The sequence below is a fragment of the Schistocerca cancellata genome, chromosome 10 (genome assembly GCF_023864275.1).
Source record: "Schistocerca cancellata isolate TAMUIC-IGC-003103 chromosome 10, iqSchCanc2.1, whole genome shotgun sequence".
NCBI lineage: Eukaryota > Metazoa > Arthropoda > Insecta > Orthoptera > Acrididae > Schistocerca > Schistocerca cancellata.
In genome coordinates this window covers 80,229,301-80,249,247 of record NC_064635.1, presented here as the reverse complement: position 1 = coordinate 80,249,247, position 19,947 = coordinate 80,229,301, and the positions used below count along the sequence as shown (strand labels likewise).

The following is a 19,947-nucleotide window of genomic DNA, read 5'->3' as shown; positions in this document are numbered from 1 at the left end:
TAAGAAAATTGTGATCCTTCTTAAAATCACTAAGCGAGTTGAAGGTTTCTATCCAGTCACTCTTCAACCTGTTTGTTACTAATAGGTTCGATCAGTACATGTTATTGGTGATACTTTGTGAACTTAAATGGGAATCCCTCGAGGCAAGACAGCATTTTTTTCGTGAGACACTGATGAGAAAGTTTAGGGAACAAGCACTTGCAACCATGAGGCCTGTGGAGTATGTATGTAGATGCATGAAAATGCACTAGTTGTTAAATCAAAAATCTCAAATTGTCAACCCAACAGTGCCCAATGACTGTCGTGAAGGTTGCCAAAGAACTTGACTTGGTAAATATAGTACGCTTCAAGGCATCAAACCAATATTCCAGAGTGGCAACAGGATTCATGATTTGGGAGTATGCTGTAAAAGCTCTGAAGTGCGCAGGCTTCTACGAGAAATATATTGAGTACATTGCAGACACTGACAATTTCAAAATATGCAGACATCGAGAACCATCCAGAAACGATAACTACAAAATAACAAACAATTGCCGGTGACCAGATTAGGACTGGTGACTTGCAGCATGCCGTCCAGTGACACTAACCATTATGCCGCACTCCGTGCACCAGAGCTCTTGGCGTATTCTGAAGTTCACTTTTCAGTTACTGCCGTAATTTAATTTCACTGTTCATGATCTGTGTACTCGACAAGTCACCTTACTGTGTGTGTGGCAGGGGGAACTTTCGGTACTGCTTTCCTTTCTCTGTTTCCCTGTTCCATCTACAAATGGTGTTTGGGAAGAATAACTTGTCTTCTGTAAAACTAATTTTTTTCATAATAACTGCATACACCATAGTAGTTACTGAAACATAAGGTGCTCTATGAATAATAAGAATTTGCAAGATACAGACTATGATGAACATTTTTTATTTATTACGTAATTGTTGAGGGAATTACCATATGAAGAAAAATGAATGTAATGGCCTTTGTGGATGATATAGCATTAATTGCTGAAAATCTAGATGACCTGTAAATACTGGTAAGAAAGCTATTTTAAAAAGTCAAGGAAGTTGGGTTTGAGGTAAATGATGAGAAAACAGAATTTATGTTGGTAGGAGGAAATTACAGGACATAAAGGTGAGTAATCATACAAATTCAAGACCATCATTTGAAGAAGCAGAAGAGTTTAAATATCTTGAGGTTGGAGTAAACAACATAAATGGTGAGAAACAAGAAATAGAATTGAGGATAAATGTGGCATCATATTCACTCAATAAAACACTGTTATCCAGAATCTTATCAAGAGAAAGAAAACAAGGACTTATAAAACCATAATCAGATCTGCATTACTATATGGGAAAGAAATATGTAAAATAGATAAATGTACAAAGAGAAAGATAAATGTTTATGAAAATAAAATCATTCATAAGATCTTTGGAGAAATTGGTGAGGGAGTAGAATGGCAAAGAAGAAAACAATGTTGCAGATACCAAAACGTGGAGACTGAAATGGACTGGTCGTGCCTATAGAGGATCAAGATTGAGGGACATGTCGGAGAAGAAACTCAAAGGACGAAGGCCTTTACACAGACTGAAAATAAGATGGAGAGACCAGGTGGAGCAAGGATACTTGGAACAAGGGAAGAAGACCACAGTGCTGTGGAGGGGGCAACATGGGGAGACTAAACACTGATTGTGGTTTGTGGGGCCACGAGAGTGAGATAAGTGTTGTCTAAAGGGAAAGTGCAGAAAGGAAAAGAAAAAAATAGTATTTAATATAGTAGTTGTCCGCCCCCGGTAGCTGAGTGGTCAGCGCAACAGAATGTCAATCCTAAGGGCCCGGGTTCGATTCCCGGCTGGGTCGGAGATTTTCTCCACTCAGGGACTGGGTGTTGTGTTGTCCTAATCATCATCATTTCATCCCCATCGACGCGCAGGTCGCCGAAGTGGCGTCAACTCGAAAGACCTGCACCAGGCGAACGGTCTACCCGATGGGAGGCCCTAGCCACATGACGTTTCATTTCATTTCAATATAGTAGTTATAGCTGAGTAAGTGAAGATGCTCCACTTCATTGTGTTTCAAGTTGTTTTGTCTGTAGCAGCAAAATTACTAACACCTTTATTTCTTACTTCAATAACATTTAGTGCTTTAGGCGCAAAAGTTTCAATCTCTTTTTCTTGATCTCAGGCGATAGCACAGCTGCAGCAACAGTTACAGCAGCAACAACAGCTGAAGCAGCAGCAGCAACAACTAAAGCAGCAGTTGCAACAACAGCAGCAGCTAAAGCAGCAGCAAACTACGATTGCCACTGTCGGTGGGACGGTTGTGAGTGCGGCCCAGCAGAGATTAGTCACGTCCGTGTCGGTCCTCGGGAGCGGCCAGCCGCAGGCTGCACGGGTCGTCACCAGGGGTACGTTGGGGCAATATATATGTGCAGCACAAATAAGAGACTGCTCGTGCTGCCATCTAAATTAACCAGTATTGGGCATATAATTTGCTGACATACATTGGTAATCCCAAAACTAAGGTCTCCTACTTTTTTCCATTTATTTTCTATAATATTTACATCTTTTTAAAATGGGTATTTATCTATTTTACTACTCTTGGCCATGTCGGTCAGTACATTTCATAGACGCTGCTAAGTTTTTATAAGCCCACATCATGTCAGCTCACCACCACATCCTTTGGGAAGCATTGAACATTATCTTTCACTAACTTGTTGAAGCTGAATCGCCCTCTGGCCAAAGGTGTTTTCAATTTAGGGAACAGGTGGTAGGCATTGCGTGCCAAGTCCAAACTGTCAGGTTGGTGAGTTGTGATCTATTCAAAAGTTTGCAAGGGAGCAATGATTTGGTGGGCAATTCATGGGGAGGTGCTGGTGTGGAGAATGCTTATGCCCGTGCTTAGTATTCCTCTTCTCCTGCCCGAGTTATTTTAGTGTTTCACAGTGCCTGTCAGCAGTCACAATGGGCATGAAGTCAACCACCAATACCCCCTTTCAGTCCGAAAACACGGTTGCCATGATTTTTCCAGCACACTGTGTTTATTTGAATTTTTGTAGCATGAACGAAGGTGAATGTCACCACTTGCATCATTGTTGTTTGGGCATTGGTCTTGGGTCGAAAGAGGAATGACCAGGTTTTGTTAACCATGACAGTTAAGTTCAAAAAGTTGTACTTTTCATTTGCAAGAAGAATTAACTCAATGGCATTTTTGATCTTCCATTGGCATTTGTGGTACCCATATTGCAACTTTTCTGTTAAAATCGTGTGCGTGCTGCTTTGGGAAAACCTCAAGAACCAAAATGCAGGGGATCATCCAGCGTGATTCACTGATCTATGTGCACAGTTCGCTCAACTTTTGTGACTGTCTTGTAAGAAATAGATGGTCTTCCACTACTTTGTTCGTTGTGAATGGGTGTCCCACCGAGGAGTTGGGGAAGCACTGTTCACAACAGTGTGACCAACAGGCACAGGAACAGTTTCTCTGCGTCCGCAGCGTTTTGGAGACCTTCCTTTTGGGATTACCATCATACATCATTGCCATACATTTTCTGAGCACCATACTGTGCATCTAGCGAATTTCGTGGCATAAAACCTGACCTCTGTACATCCTCAGGGCCAGTGCAGCAATATGAGCAGTGTAAATAGGTGTTGTACACCAATTTTCCATTTGATGGTGCGTGGCTATGATAGCCAAAGAAATATAATACACACCTCAATGTCTTACAAATTTACACATTGTTTAACAAGTTTGCTGTTACCTTTTATATGAAAATGTGTTACAAACTTTTTGACTTATTCCACATCTATGAGGACCATCTAACTTAGAATCTGTGGAAGGAACATTGGTTATGTCTTTTCTTGCATTTTGTTGTATGAGATGCTCTACATTCTCAAGAATCTCTTCATTACGGGTGTATGAAACGACAAGTATATGTGATGCAATCTGATCTCAGATCTAATTTCTTGAATAACATCATCCTCACGAACACCATATAGCTTCAGCAATGTTTTATGTACCAACACTTGAACATATTTCAGGATGAATCCATTTTCAACAGTCAGATTTGAAAATGTGCAATCAAATACTAATTTTACAAAAGGATATTTATATGCCCTAATTGCCTTGTTCATTGGTTATTAGAATGTTGTCATATTTGTTAATGTTGCAGTTGGCGGGAAACCGGTACCAGTTGCCATCTCCACGCAGCAGCAACAACAACAACAACAGCAGCAGCAGCAGCAGGCACCTGTGGTGGCAAAGGTGTTTACCAATGCGCAGGGCCAAGTTATCTCCATGGAAAGCCTCCTGGCACACCATAAGCAGCATGGGACTCTCCCACAGGGTGAGTTGTTACTGTGGTGTTGTAAAAGACCCTTACCTTTCATGCTGATCTGATCTTTGTGTACTCTTTCTCTAGTGATAGTTTTAGAAAAACTGATAGATGATTATGGGGAATGCTTATGATCACAGAATAGTAAAGGATAACTTGTGCCCTTTTCCCACTGTTTTTGCAACTGATATCACTAGTAATGTTACATACCTGCTGTTCTGTCACTTTCCCGGATTCAATTCCCGGCGGGGTCAGGGATTTTCTCTGCCTCATGATGACTGGGTGTTGTGTGATGTCCTTAGGTTAGTTAGGTTTAAGTAGTTCTAAGTTCTAGGGGACTGATGACCATAGATGTTAAGTCCCATAGTGCTCAGAGCCATTTTTTTTTTGTTCTGTCACTATTATTATCTCTTAGACGTACACTCAGTAAGTCTCACAAGAAGACTTGAGAGAATGACTTTGATGCTTTTGGTGATCACTGTTAAACAGAAAAAAATGAGTATTCTAACAAAATCACCCATAGCTGTGTGCATAACATCCTGTCCTTATGATCATAAGATTGCTGGTCCGAATCTCAATAGATCCAATTTATTTTTTACTTATATCTAAATTCTACATATATTATCAAATCATCAACATCTGCATTTGGTTATCTGCCTCATGGCAGATTAAGACTTTGAAGCCCTCCGTGCTTCTCTGTCCTCTGCTTTACTCCTCATTCTTTGGCACCCTCTTTGTGGTCTGTTGACATTATTGGCATCTTCTTCTGCCCTTCCTTCTCTCCCGTGGAATAAAACCTACTATTGCCTCTACTAGAAGGCTGTCTCATTTCAAAGTTGTGTCCTATCCAGTTCAACTTCCCATTCTTCACTGTCAGCAACATCCTCTGATATTCTCCAATTGTTCCCAGTACCTCTTCAGTGCTGCCTTTATCAGTGCAGATGGTCTTCTCCATTCTACACTACTTCCACACCTCAAAAGTTTGATTTCTTCTCTCACCTTGCTTTTGAGGTATCTGTGTCATCTTCTCTCTGCACGAGGTCACACTCTGTACTAGGCACTTCACTAGTCCTTTCTTAATTCTGTATTTGGCCCACTAGCTAAGGATCTTTTCTGGTTTTGAAATACCTCTTCCTGCCGTGCTGCCCTAAATCACATTGCAGACCTTTTCACATGAATCACCTGGGTACAAATGACAGCTCTGCCAATGAGTTGCCATTTACACAAAGTGTATGCAACATTACTGCCATATGTATGCGTACTCATCATTATCCCATGACTTTTGTCACCTCAGTGCCTGTCTTGATTACTAACCACGTGAAAACATGAATATTTATAATAAAATTTAGTAAAAGATACAAAACAGCAGATAGAAACTAAAATATCTTTTTCATTTCTAAAGATTAATTATTATAACTCTACTTGATGATGAGGAATGATGTTTTAATTTAGTACTTCTTTACTACTAACTATGTTTGCAATACACATTATAGACAGCTTGTACATATATTACTAAATGTACGTGCAAAATTACATCATTGCGAATCACGTAGTTCAGGAGATATGACATCGTAGACATTTAGATCCATGAGAAACTTGCTTTTGCTTTAAAATGGCGTGCAAATTACCCGGACTATATTCATTCTGTGTTCTATAATGAATACACTTTGTGATTTCCAAAAAGCTTTGAGCATAATTTCAAACCTTTTGTGAACTTTTTCTCATTTGTATGCTTAATGTCAAATATTTAACACATTAACTCATTTGTAAAGTAATTAGTTGTTTGAAGCTGCTTTGTATGTGAGAGTTTGACTATTTAAAGAATTAGGGGTTTACTGGTAAATATAGAAATTAAATAAAAGTTAGAAAAACGTTGAATATAGCAAGAATCAAATGAGCAAACTCTCGACTACAAAACTAATTTGCTACACACAGAACTACTGATGGTTCATTATAAAATATTCCCCTTGCAAGCATAATCAAAGTCACTATAATATGCATTGAGATGGACTGTTACTTGCTTACCTACTATTTGGAAACAAAATAGTTTCATTCTTCTCTCACCTATCACATGCACACAATACCCACACATCTCAAGTTAGGTCTCTGTGATTTATGCCATTCGAGGTTAAAGCCCTAATACTCTCAGTTGTCACAGTACATATGCAAGGAGCCATTCCCTTACTTAATAATGAGCTGAACAGTTCGCAACTGTTTTCTTGATACACACGACTTCACAATATGTAATTGCATGTGCAGCTGTGTGTCCAATTGTGCTCTTCACATTACACACCACTCAAGAGACTGCTATATAAATGGTCATGTTCTCAAGATGTTGAGACACGCTTACACACATTTGTAAACTGAAAGAACTGACCCATACCCGGCTTGCCACCCTTATGTATTTCAGTCTGATACATTGCAGTAACTTATCAGTATTATTAGAAAGAGTTCCAAAAACCCATAACCAGGCAATCTGACATATCAGAATTTCTGGCATCAATTCATCTGGAAAGTCTGAGATGGATCTAGCTTTTGCTGTTTGAAGCTTCTTTGAAGTAATAAGTGCCTGAAATATTCTTGACCATTACATCAATTGCTGCCATGGCAACTACACAATATTTCAAAGAGGCAGCTGTGCTTGTCATCTTCAGTTGTGATTTTTGTTTTGTTTTGGGGGGGGGGGGGGGGGGCTGTAGCAGCCTGCCAATTTATGTGTTAGCTTACTAGAAAAGCACAGGCACCAGGAGGGGGGAGGGAAGGAGTTGCTGACTTCCATTGACCTTACACATGTGGCACGGAAAGCCACCACCTGCCATATACCCTACTACTGCCACATTTGGGAACTTGTTGGTGGCAACCTAGCTAGCTGTCTTGGTGTAGAGCCCCACCCATGCTCGATTTCGATCTCTGCAACTGATGATGTCACAGCACTGCTGACACTGGTTCCCATGTTTTGCTGAGCTGAAATCCCATGTTTGTTTATTAATTTGTTCTCTGTAGTATTTCAGCTACAACTTTAATGTCGGGATCCCAGTAGTTAGGGGTGGATGAGAAGATCTTGTTTTTCTTGAGGCTTGACAGACTAGTTGTAGAAATGGTTCACAGGCAAAATGTCAGATGTTGTCACGAAACCCCACAAGATGTAAGCTGTGCAACTGACCGACATCTTCAGGTGTGACAAATACACTGCTGAACTTAGACTGCAGCCTCCTGTTTATACCATTCTAAGTGGGAAATGCACAGATGTGCAAGAGCCAAATTTGGTGGCCAGTGGCAAAGATTTCTGATCAGTAGTGGAAGGACCACTATGCTACCTATCAGGCGGAGAACAGGCAGAGGCATTACTCCTCCTGTGTACTGTCGCCAGGCTGCCTAGTGACCACTGTTGGAAGCTGACAGTCTGACATACGCACTCTTGCTGACCTGTGGCCTTCCTCGTGGCTCCCATCTGAATATTTACATCACTAACAAAGCAGCGTCCCTTCGGTAAGAAGAAATTTCCCTTTGTAGTAGTGCTGAGCATGGCCATATCATACACGGACTGCGTTTCAGCTATTTTGCCTCATTAGCTTCCAAGAGGGGTTACTATGGGTGGCCCAGCAGCAGTGCACAGGTGGGGGGGACAGCCTTTGCAAGTGCAACCAGGTCCTTGGCTCAATGTCCGACAGGTGGCATAGTGGTTCTTCGCACTACCTATCAGGAATGCTTCACTTTTGGCAACTGTATTTGACACTTACTTGCCTGTGTTTGTAAACCTAGACTGGCATAAACAAAAGCCTTTAGTCATAGCTCGTACCTGAAGATGTCAGTCGGTTGTACCAATGACATATTGCAAAAATTTCATGACGAGATCAGTCTTTTGTGCAGGAACCATTTCTGTGAGATGGTTAATACATAATGCATCCCATATCAAGCTAGTGGTCAGCAACAACAGATTTTTCTGACTGACTAGTCTGGTGGGACATTTGTGTTAATCTCATGTCTTCAACGGTGTAATGTGCCTGCCCAGTGTACGATTTCTCACACCACCATGGGATATTGTATTTTCCCGATCTCCTCGGACTGAGGCCACCTTTTAGCGAATCTAGCATTATTTAGACTCGTGCAGGAGGCTGTAAGACACATCTTTTTATAAATCTATTTAGAAGCCTGTCGAACTTGGACACACTGTCAAAATAAGGCATGGAAACCATCCTTTTTGAGTTCCCCGTAACTCCTGGCTGTTCATGATGTTCAGTGATAGAGGTAGCATCGTGTTACTGACAAGCTCTTGGGATCTGATAAGGCTCATGATACGTGAATGAGTGTTGGTAATAAATTGTCTCTTTTCTAAATTTAATTGCAGGATCACTGAACCCTTGAAGGGGGGAGGCGGTTTTGGGTAGGGATAGTGGTAGGTCTAGGTCTAGGTCTAGGGGTAGGGCAGCACCTACCTTAAAAATTTAATTTGAATTTTGTTGTTGTTGCAGCATAAAATGCAGTCCACATTCTTTGCTGAAGCATTAATATTTTATTTTCAACAGGGTTAAAGTTTGCTTGACAAGGCTAATGAACATATGCCCATTCTTATTTTGTAAAAAAATTTTCCATAAAAAATATTATTTTGTAGAATCAAAGAGCAGTAGCTGCATCATGGCCTTAAGTCTATCTTGTTAGGATCTTCAGCAGGCATGGCAAGTTCATGACCCATAGCAGATGAAGTTTATTTGACCATGATATTCACATGTCCCATGGGAAGCAAATAATAATAATAATAATAATAATAATAATAATAATAATAACAATAACAATATTTGACATCACTTGTGGTTGTGCGAGCAATAAGAGTGCAAATGCTGGAGTCAACAGTTTTGTGACACTCAAACCACTGTTTTGAGAGGGGTAATGATAACTAGCAGCTTGCAAATACGGATCAGTGAGAGGGCACAAAGCCAGGACATTAGGCCAGCCACTCATCCATTGCCCAAGTACAAATGCTGGGATTCAAGGCCTGTAGGTGTGTTCTCCAAATAGTAGACGCAAAAGTTCATGACAAATCAGTTTTATGGTGAGGGGTTCTGGAAGTCAGTGTCTCCACCTCCTGGCACCAGTGCTTTTTTAGTGAAGAAACTTATAAATTGGCGAGCAACTGTAGCTCTCCACCGTCGCACCTTGAGATGTCGAGCAATGGTCTCATCGAAATATTGTGCAGTTTCCATGACAGTATCCGACACGATGCCTGAGAAAAGTGAAGATGGACCTAACTTAGTGTCTCCATCTAGAAAGTGAAAACTTTATATTTGTGCGTGCCTGAATAAGTTGCACTTTGGTAGCCTCGATTTCTCTCATAGTGTAGATTTCATCAAGATTTACAGTAAGCTTAGTTTCCCCACATGAAGGAAGATGAAATCAGTGGAGTATTATATTTGCAGGGACGGCATTACGTGTGACGACATCGACAGCCGCATCCGTTAAGGCACAGCAACAGCAGCAACAACAGCAACAGCAGCAGCAAGTGTCTGCTCCCACGGCCAGCCTCATACAGATACCGGGAGCAGCGACGCAGTTTGCAGTGGTGTCACAGGGCAGCCTGTTGTCAGTGGCGGGCAGCGGAGCCAGTGCACAGACAACCTCTGCACCCAGAATACTGCAGGCTACCCAGTTACAGCAGCAGGTAATACAGTACACACTTGTCTTTTTTTTTTTTTTTTTTTTTTTTTTTTTTTTTTTTTTTTTTTTTTTTAACGTGGATGAGCTTGTGAAGAAAGCAGTAGCAATGTAGTGAAAACAGTCTTGATCATCTTGTGCTCCACAGCTGATTAGTGTTAATATTAATGATAACCATCACAGCTGTCTTAATGTACATCTACTGTTTTACTAATTATATGCCCCTGCTTTGCAATGGCAGTTAAAGAAGGGCCTTATTGTAATGTTGCTTTTTAGGGTTCCGTACATCAGTTGGCAAAAACATGACCTTCATAGGATCCCTTTATCAATAAATTAGTTTTAGCTGGGCAAGAAGTCAAATATATGCTGGGTGTTCCAAGAAAAGGTACAGAACAACTCTGTTGGTATCACTGAAATCTTTATTCAAAAGTTATCACCAGAGGCTTGAGCACAAATATCCCACTGTTCCATGAGCTGAAAAGTTCTCTTTTCCCAGAATTCCTGTGGCTTCAAGGAACCTAGTGTCTCCATCCTTGGGTAATGATACTGCACAGTGCTGGAGAAATTATGATAAGCAATTAAGGTGAAACATCCAGGAAACCTGTGACATATCGTGTTGCTAATTAGTGATATTGCACGTCCCCACGTCACAAATGTCATAAAAAAGAAGTTACGCCAACTCACATGGGAGACATTCTAGCATCCACCCTATAGTCCTGATCTCCCCCATGTGATTATCATGCCGCTGGTCCCTCAAAAAAGGCCTTCCTTGAAATCAATAAGCAGTTGGGCCCAGTAATCAAAGAACAGAGTGATTGTGTTTGGTATTCGACATCCAGGGTTTCCATTGGCTGCAGATCTTACAGTAACCTATCTCCTGCTGAATAATGTGTTGCACACTACAGAAGCTGATGTTGAGATCTTGAACGGCTATGCACTGTTGTGCTCTAATCACATCATTAATCCTCCGCTTGTTGTTGTCCGTAATGGGTGAGGCTGGTCTCCTATATTGACTCGTGTTTTGTGTTGAATAATGACCAGTACAGAACTTTGCCCACCGTGGCACGGTGGTGGTCTTCGACAGACACGCTGCCCCACACACATTCTTCTTTCTCCAGTGGATGTCTATTGGTGTTTGACCTTCAGCAGCCAAGAAATGAATAACAGCATGTTGCTCCTGTTTGGACGCATTTGGTAATAATGTCGCTGTAGTTCATGTTTCAGTCTTTACTACATGCATGTCAGAAAGACACAAATGCCACACTGATCCCTTGCGTACGTGTCACTGCTTGTATACCCACATCAGAGTCATGCTGCATTGCAAATATGCTGCAGCGACATCCTCAAATGCAAACATTTTGATTGCCCCTTAGTTTGGTTATCTTGTTGGCTTGATGTGGTCATTATTGAAGTAAATTAAGTATTATCCACAGTGTTATCTTTAGCTACATACGTCTCACAAACATGGTTGTAATTATTGTTTGTCATCAATGCTTCTTGTCTTTTTTAACTCTCAAGAATATAAACTGAACATCATAAAATTATGTAAGCTTAAATGTCGAAGATAGTATCCCAATGTTAATTTCTTCATCAAAGAGTATTATATGCTGACAGTTTGAGCATGCAAACTTTTATTGAAGTGCCTGACTTGCTGCAAACAGTATTGTAGTAGCTGATACAAGACCAGATTCAGCATTATCTGCAGCAATATCTGCTACATGGGATTCAGTATTGCAGCAGTATGTCTGACACATGGTCTAATACACTGTAATATGGAACATAATGAATACAGTATTTTTCAGACTATAAGACATGATGGACTACAAGACACACCTTAATTTTTAAGCAGTTTTTTAAAATAACATTTAACCATTTTTGTTATTAGATTGCAAAGCCAGACTAAAACAAAAATATTAAGTTTATAAAACCGAACTGACCTTTAAAATCCCTGAAAATTGTCATCTGAACTTTCATTACTTATGCTGCACTTGTTGAAAGATTTAAAGATAATGTCTTCTTTTACTCTAGGCCACAACTGTTTCATCCACTGACACACATGTTTGATTGTAGGTTATTTGAAAGCTCCGTTCGCTGTGAATTCATGTTGGGTTTCATCCATCATCCATTTGTTGCATTTCTCACTCATGTACGCTTTAAATGGTTTATTTATCAAGACATCAACAGGTTGCAATTGTGAAGTAAGTCTTCCAGGAATAACAGCAAGCTCTGTTATTTCCCTGTCTCAGTTTCTCTTTCACAGAATTTTCCAAATGAGTACTAAACTGATATAACACAAGAAGAGAACTCGTCATCAAAAAAGTGCCTTTCCTAATCTCCGATACCCTATTGATCTATAACTAAGTACCAGCCTCGTCCATCCAGTGTTAATCGTGTGTGTGAACAACACAACCTGGCGATATTTCAGAAGGTTTTGTCATTGTTTTGTGGCTGAAAATAGTCATTGGATTAAGTTTAGTACCATCTGCACAACACTAAAGGACGTCAGTGTAGTGCATTTTTTTGTGTCCACTTGTTTTTGTAGTAACAGTTTTAGTATCTTTAATGGCAACAGCCATATTACTAGGAACATCAAATGTCAGAGGAGTTTCGTCTGTACTCACTGTTTGGCTTAGTTCCACACTGGTTTTCATTCAGTTTTGAATAATAAAGTGATGGGAAGATAATATTTTCTCTTCATACTCTTGTGCAATTTTCTGAGATATTTTGGTTTTGGTCCACATGCTAAGTCCATGATGCTTCTTTAACTTGTGGTACCAACCAACTCCATCCTTAAAGTCTGCCGAGCTTCACTGTAGCACTGGGTTATGAGTATGTATTTGAATCAGTTTTGTAAGAATTCCAATGCCATTTTGATGGTGTCCTTGAATCCATTTCAGTAAGTCATCTTCTAGTTTTGGTCATTTGCATTCAGTCCTCTATTTGCACATTTAGTCTTCTTAATTTTTTTCTGTTATTCTTTACTAGCCTGCAAAATGCGAAAGGTTTTCTTTTGTTGGTGGAGGGCCAAAATGTTGCTCAGCTGATCTGTTTCTGCCGTCTTCTGCATATGCTATTACTTTCAATTTACAGCCTGCACCATATAAATACCTTTTATTTTTTCCATTACGAAACTAGCTACTAAGAAAAATATTTTAGGGTTACTGATAACACAAATCACTTTCAATTCAATTTAACTGTCCCAGTAGACTGCATGACACGTCATAGGCTAGACAGTGTTCTTGGTTTGTGATAATGGGGCAGGAGGAAGACAATGTTAGAAAGCTTCTGAATCCTCTCATGTTTGTTGCATTGGTGTACTGATGTTGTCAGTTGGATCCAATGTTGGCAGATAGAGATTTTTGCTGCAGCATTGAATATATGGCCATTTTTAAGAATGGCGGGAATTTTAAAATCGAACACTGGACATTTTTGTATTTCTTTTGAGTATAAGATGCACCTGAATTTTGGAGGCAATTTTTCAAAGAAAGGAGTGTGTCCTGTAGGATATAAAATACAGTATAAGGTGACAAATGAAAATTTGTTTCAAACTTGAATTCAAAATCACGTCGAATTAAAGTGATCCATATACTTAATGGTAGGATGAGCCACTGTCATCCACCAAATCCATTCCCGCATTGGTGCTGTTCTGTTTCACATACAACACAGGAGACTCTTTGGTAGTAGCATTTGGAAATTACAGGTGAGAACATCAGAGATAGTGAAAGTTTGAGACACACATAAAAGCATTGTCAAATAGCCTAACTATTTATGAAAGCAGGAAATCTGGGTTAAAACTGTGATCTGGCACTAATTTTCAGTTGGCGTGGCGTATTAATTCTCATGTTGCAAATGTAGAAATTTTGTATCAAGTACCGTTAGAGAGTGCAGGCCAAGGTACTGAGAACTGTAAATTATTTCTTAAACAGAATGAGTAGACAAAGCATATTAACCCTTACTAAGCACAGGAACAAGATCACCTGTAAATCAAATTTATAGCTTTACAAGTGGGATTTTTAATTCAAGTGTGCAAGCTTCTGCTGTTCTCCTCTTCCTGCACCCACCCCCCTTTCCTCTCACCCCTTCCCCATTCTTACCATGTACACCCCCCCCCCCCCCCCCCCCCAAATCTCTTCCTTATCTCTATCAGTTAGGTGGCACACTGGTTTGTTACCACTTCAAATCCCTGTCTGACCATCCAGATGTAGGTTTCCCTAGATTGCTTAGGGTAAATGACAGGATGATTTCTCAGGAAAGGACACGACTTACTTCCTTTCCTACCCCCAAGGGTGTGCTTCTTTTCTAGTGACACCATTGTTAATGGAATGTGAATATCTAATCTTCCTTCAATTTTAGGGTTCCGTACGTCAGTCAGTAACAATGGAACCCTTGTACAATACCCCTTTGTTATCTGTTTTTCTGTCTGTCTGTCTGTCTGTCTGTCTCTGTTTGCCTGTCCGTCTGTTAAGATCCCTTTTCATCAGAAACGGAGGTAGATATCGTGTTGAAATTTATGTCAGGCACTGAAGTCTACAGTCACTTGGTGGTGTAAAAAATTGAAGCTTCTAAGTCAGTGCAGTAAAAAAAAAAAAAAAAAAAAAAAAAAAAAAAAAAAAAAAAAACAGGGCCATTTATGTCACATTTTGATAGTTGCACATTCACTCATCAAAGTCTATTGTGCACTTTCTATTGATGTAGAATCATAAAATTTGTGGCGAGAAGCATGGTTCCACAGTACAAGTAAAGGGAAAAAAATCTGAAAATTATTAACTGGTAATTATATGAAATTAAAAAATGTTTGCCATTTGTTGTCCATCTGACTGTCAGTCTGTTGACTTGGTGAAAGTATCAAGTTGAAATTTATGTCAAATGCTAAGGCCTACGTTCCCTTGGTGGTGTATATAGTTGGTGTAAATAATTTAAGTTTATAAGTGAATGTGATCAAAATATGTGGCCATACATGTCACATGTTTTGATACTCGCAAATTCACTCATCAAAACCCATAGAAGAACTATCTTCATCCATGTCAGGCCTCATGGTTTAGCAGTAAAACACATGCTGGGAACCTGAGAGGTCTAGGGATTGAATCTCTGTTGGACCACAGATATATAACCTAGCCTTCACCTCTCAATGATGTGAGGAGTCACTAGAAACAACATGTGGTTCAGATCCGACCTTAAACTGTAGATCCCCTTTCCCCAGCTGGATAACTGGGGTAGGTTAGGGTCACACAACTTGCTGAAGTGGCATCCAATAGTATTATTATTGTTATCTATATACGTAATCAAGATTGTGCAGAGCCCTCAGAGTGTGAGTCCTACTTGCACTGTCTGGTTTCTCTTCTGTATCTCACTCCATCAGAATTGAAGGAACTAACTCGTCTGTAAAAATCAAAATACAAAAATGCTGATTCTTCCAGCAAGTCCTGTTAACAACATGCTAATCCACTGATGACTCTCTTTATACTCTGTAAAGTCTGAATTGCAAGGATGGGAAGTGGAATAACATTTTTTGTGGTGGTTTTCTCTTTCTTAAGGTGGTGCAGTGAACTTGCATTTGGGAGGATGGTGGTTCACTTCACCATCAGTTGTTGTGTGGTTGCCCTAAATTACATGGGGATAGTTTCATAGACAATTTGCCAGTGTATTTTCTACTGCTTCCCTATCAAATATCTATTTCTGTATCTCTAATGACCTTGACATTGATGTGAAGCTAAGCTGTAAAGCTTGTGTTGTTGCTTTTTCATTATGTTAATTGTAGGTATTCCTCATTTGAAATACAATATTGCACGACAGTGGTGACTTTGAACTTCTTTCTCTGCTGAGGTCCTTTATGTAAGATTTAATAACACCAGCATTTAATATTCCTACATTTCAGTAAAACACCTTTAAGTAAGTTAACCATTTTAATTATATTCTCCACTAATCTGTATCATATTTATTTTTATTTTACATCTAGCACCATAGGATGGAATTTAGGAACAAATCTCTGTGCTTACGGAACGAGTCAGGACATGAATTTATTTCAGAAAAGTAATAATGTACAAAATAAAATCTACATGAGTCCTATGCAGACATCAAGCTGTTGGTATATATTAGCATAATCAACAATATAACACAGGAATTAACTTAAAATTAACTTAATTTTTTGCAGAAACTCACTGGAATTGAAGGGGTGAGCCATCAGAAAACTCTTCAGTCTAGATTTAGAAGTTAGAGGATCACTGCTAAGATTTTTTAAATTCTTATGGTAGCTCATTTAAAATGGATGCAACAGAGTGAGTTGAGGAGGGGCGATCCAAGTGCAGATTGGATTTCGCCTAGTGTTAACTGATTGAAAGCTGCTAATTCATGGAAATAAACTCATATACTTAACAAAAAATGGCATTGTAAAAATATATATTGAGAAGCCATTGTCAGAATTTGCAGACTCATGAGCAGGGGTTGACAAGAGGTTTGTGAACTGACACCACATATTGCTCAAGCTGCTCATTTCTGAGTCAAAGATACCCTTTGTGAATGGAAAGAATTACCCCAGACTATAATGCTGTATGTCATGTATGAATAAAAATAAGCGAAGTAGACTAATTTTTGTGTTGGGCTCTCACTTCTTGCACATACTGCTCTAATAGTAAATATAGCAGCAGTCAGTTTTTGAAGAAGGTCCTTAACATGGGATTTTTATGACAGCTCACCATCTATCTGAACACATAGAAATTTGAAATGTTGAGATTCTGTGTACCGTATTTACTCGAATCTAAGCCGCACTTTTTTTCCGGTTTTTGTAATCCAAAAAACCGCCTGCGGCTTAGAATCGAGTGCAAAGCAAGCGGAAGTTATGAAAAATGTTGGTACGTGCCGCCACAACTAACTTCTGCCGTCGAATATATGTAGCGCGACACGGACATGCTTTGTAGGCACAAAGATAAATACTGGCGCCAAAACCTCTGCGTCAGTAAATAAATTAAAAAAAAAAAGTGGAAGACGAGTTTTTTTTTCTCCGCCGCGAGTTTCGACCACTGCATTTTCATACATTATCCAACGAAGTAAATACAAATTCCGTATTGTTCATCTTCGAATGTAGCACAATTTCAGTGTACTACGAAAATCTGACTGGCAAGACTGTTTGGGATGTTTGTCAATATGGCCAACTCCACGTTCTGAATTTTTTCCTATCTGTGAGAAGAGACGGTTGCTAATAGGAACCTGATGAAATTTGAATCACATACAGTATTCTCTTCACCATAAGAATAATACGAATATAAACATTTTGCCATGTATTCTTTCGTGTTTGCTGCTATCTCATTTAAATCCTGCCTGCCTAATAAACTACGAAACTAGAGTGAGACAACAGCAAACGCGGAAGAATATACGTATCGTGTCATGTTTATATTCGTATTATTCTTATGCCTAACAATGATACAGTCTGAAATGAAGCACGGCAAGTGACTAGATTTTTAAATCTAAGATGACTCTAATTTCTGTGCGGAATTTGATGTAATAAAGAAGCGACCGCAAAGATTTTCAAACGGAGAAAAATTTTCGCCTAACTCTCGTTCAGAACATGTTCTATCATACGCAGTCTATTATTTGATTCTTGTTGATCATTATCAAAGAAAGCAGCAGTGTAAGTAACAACAAATAGCAGTCTCTTGCCATTGTTTCGCTAATGAGACGATTCCTCTCTTTTTTGTTTTAATTGTACGCGGCGGTAGCGCGCACAAAAGCAAGCCATGCCGCGAGCCGCGACAGGCCGTAAACACGCACTATCAGAATGCGACAAACAATGCATGACACAGTGCAGTAATGCATTTTCAGCTTAAGAGTGACGCAAACACCTATAACAAAGAAAATGGCACTTATCAGATCAAAGCAAAATAGGCAATCGATTCAAACCAGACGAAGCACGTGAAAAAGGAAGGGTACCCGTATAAATACGGATGGAGCGCCTGACGCATAGCAATGGCTACGTGGTAAAGCTTAACTGCTAAGCTTACGACTCGAACCAAACTACTGTAGCTGTATTGTCATTCATTCGACCTAAATTGTGTCTCATATTACAATGGACCAACTTTGTTTCGATTTGGAGGTGTGGCCTAAAACTTTTCTCTCCCCTTGAATTTCGAGTCTCAAATTTCAGGTGCGGCTTATTTTTCCTTGATTTCGAGTCTCATTTTTAAGGTGCGGCTTAGATTCGAGTGCGGCTTAGATTCGAGTAAATGCGGTAATCGGAATGTAAGTTTTTGTTTAGTTGTTTGTTTGGAGCTGTAAAAACTGAGTCTTCCTGTGATTTAGTATCAATTTAGTTTTTCTACAAGGCATGAACTTTATATCTTGAACTGTTGCACTCAACATCGTTCACTACCAATTCGTGTTGTTAGCAAACAGGAATACTTTCAAATCATCTGTTCAAGGGGCATACACCAGGTACATGAGAAAAGTAATGAGACTGGTTTTTTACCTATCAAAGTTTTTTTTTTTAAACAACAATATTGTCACTTTCAAAGTAGTTCCCTTTGGCAGCTATACACCGGCAGAGTTTTGGTTCCCAGTTTTGGTAGCGGTGCTGAAGGGCTTCATCCGATGGGGTCTTCAATATGTTGGTCATATTCTTTTAAATATTGTCCAGGGTCCCAAAATGGCATCCTTTTAACACATTTTTCAATTTCAGGAAAAGAAAAGAGTTACAAGGACCCAAATCAGGTGAACAGGGGAACTGTGGAACAGCAGAAATGCCTGTTGAGATCAAAAATTCCATGATGGAAGTAGCGGTGTAACATTGGGGGTTGCCATGATGCAATGTCCACTCATCTGCAATGTCCACTCTCACTGAATTCACCTTTTTCCTGAGCCTTTCAAGGACACCTTTGTAAAACACTTGGTTTATAGTTTGTCCTGAAGGAACAAAATCCTTCTGCACGACACTTCCACTGTCAAAGAAGCAAATCAGCATTGTTTTGATCTTTGATGTGGCCATTCAAGCTGTTTCCTGTCGAGGAGATGTCTCAGTGTGCCCCTACCACTTTGCCACAGAATCATACTCCAAAATCCAAGGTTCATCACCTGTGATCACGTGACTGAACCATTCATGGCCATTGGCAATCCTCTCAAGAAGATCAATGCACACATTTGTTTGACCATCCTTCTCTGCTCATTTGTGAAGTTTTTCGGCAACATTTTGGCACAAACTTTTCACGTGTCCGAAACTTCGGCCATAATGTGATGTACAGTCAAAGTTTTTAAGTTTAATTGTTCACCCATCAGCCTTATTGTTAAATGTCAGTTTGATATCACAAGAGAATGCCCACCTTCGATGTTCTCGTTGGCTTTTGAAGTTGAAGGTAGGTCCCCGTGAAGGAGGTTCATCTTCAGCCAATTTGTACCAGTGGAACCCTTGTGCTCTTGATTAAGAATATTCCCTGTAGGTCTTTTTCAGCTTTTCATAGGTCACACTTGCAAATTCCCGAAGTTTAACACAAAACATTGCTGTGAACTCTGCTCTTCCATTTTTGTAACACACAGCAAAAACACAACTTCACTGATGTATCTCAAAAATCACTTAACAGTTGTACGGAGCTGAAACTCTGACTGAGCATCTGGAAGGGTCTACACAAATAGAGCGACACAGCATTGCCAGATCACTTGCAGTGCCGTCAGTCTCATTACTTTTCTCACACACCTCATATACAGGGTGTGTGGAAATTCCCATTACAAACTTATAGAACTTGTATAGGTGAGTGAGTAATAATATTTTGGATGGGAGCTCATGTCGGGAAGTGTCATCCAATGATGCCGCAAAGTGTCAAAGTTATAGGTGCCGGCACCTGTAAATGTATGTACGTATAGGGTCATTTCATGATCATGTTGCAAACTTTCAGGTGAGATGGAGCGGATAAATGTATCAATTTGAAGTGAGGCTCCCTTATTGTAAATTAATGAGTTGGAAGTTATGAGCAAAAACATTTCTGATACCTCTGACAGT

The 19,947-nt window shown here is 39.7% G+C and overlaps 1 protein-coding gene across 1 annotated transcript in view; it reads left to right on the top strand.

Annotated features, from left to right (window-relative positions):
- The window catches only part of LOC126106882 (nuclear factor related to kappa-B-binding protein), a 194,237-nt gene that overhangs the window by 144,604 nt on the left and 29,686 nt on the right, over positions 1 to 19,947 (top strand). The window contains exons 18-20 of the mRNA XM_049913296.1: positions 2,171 to 2,393; positions 4,158 to 4,331; positions 9,734 to 9,975. Of these exons, the coding sequence (XP_049769253.1) occupies positions 2,171 to 2,393; positions 4,158 to 4,331; positions 9,734 to 9,975 (639 nt within the window). The remainder of the gene's footprint in view (positions 1 to 2,170; positions 2,394 to 4,157; positions 4,332 to 9,733; positions 9,976 to 19,947) is intronic.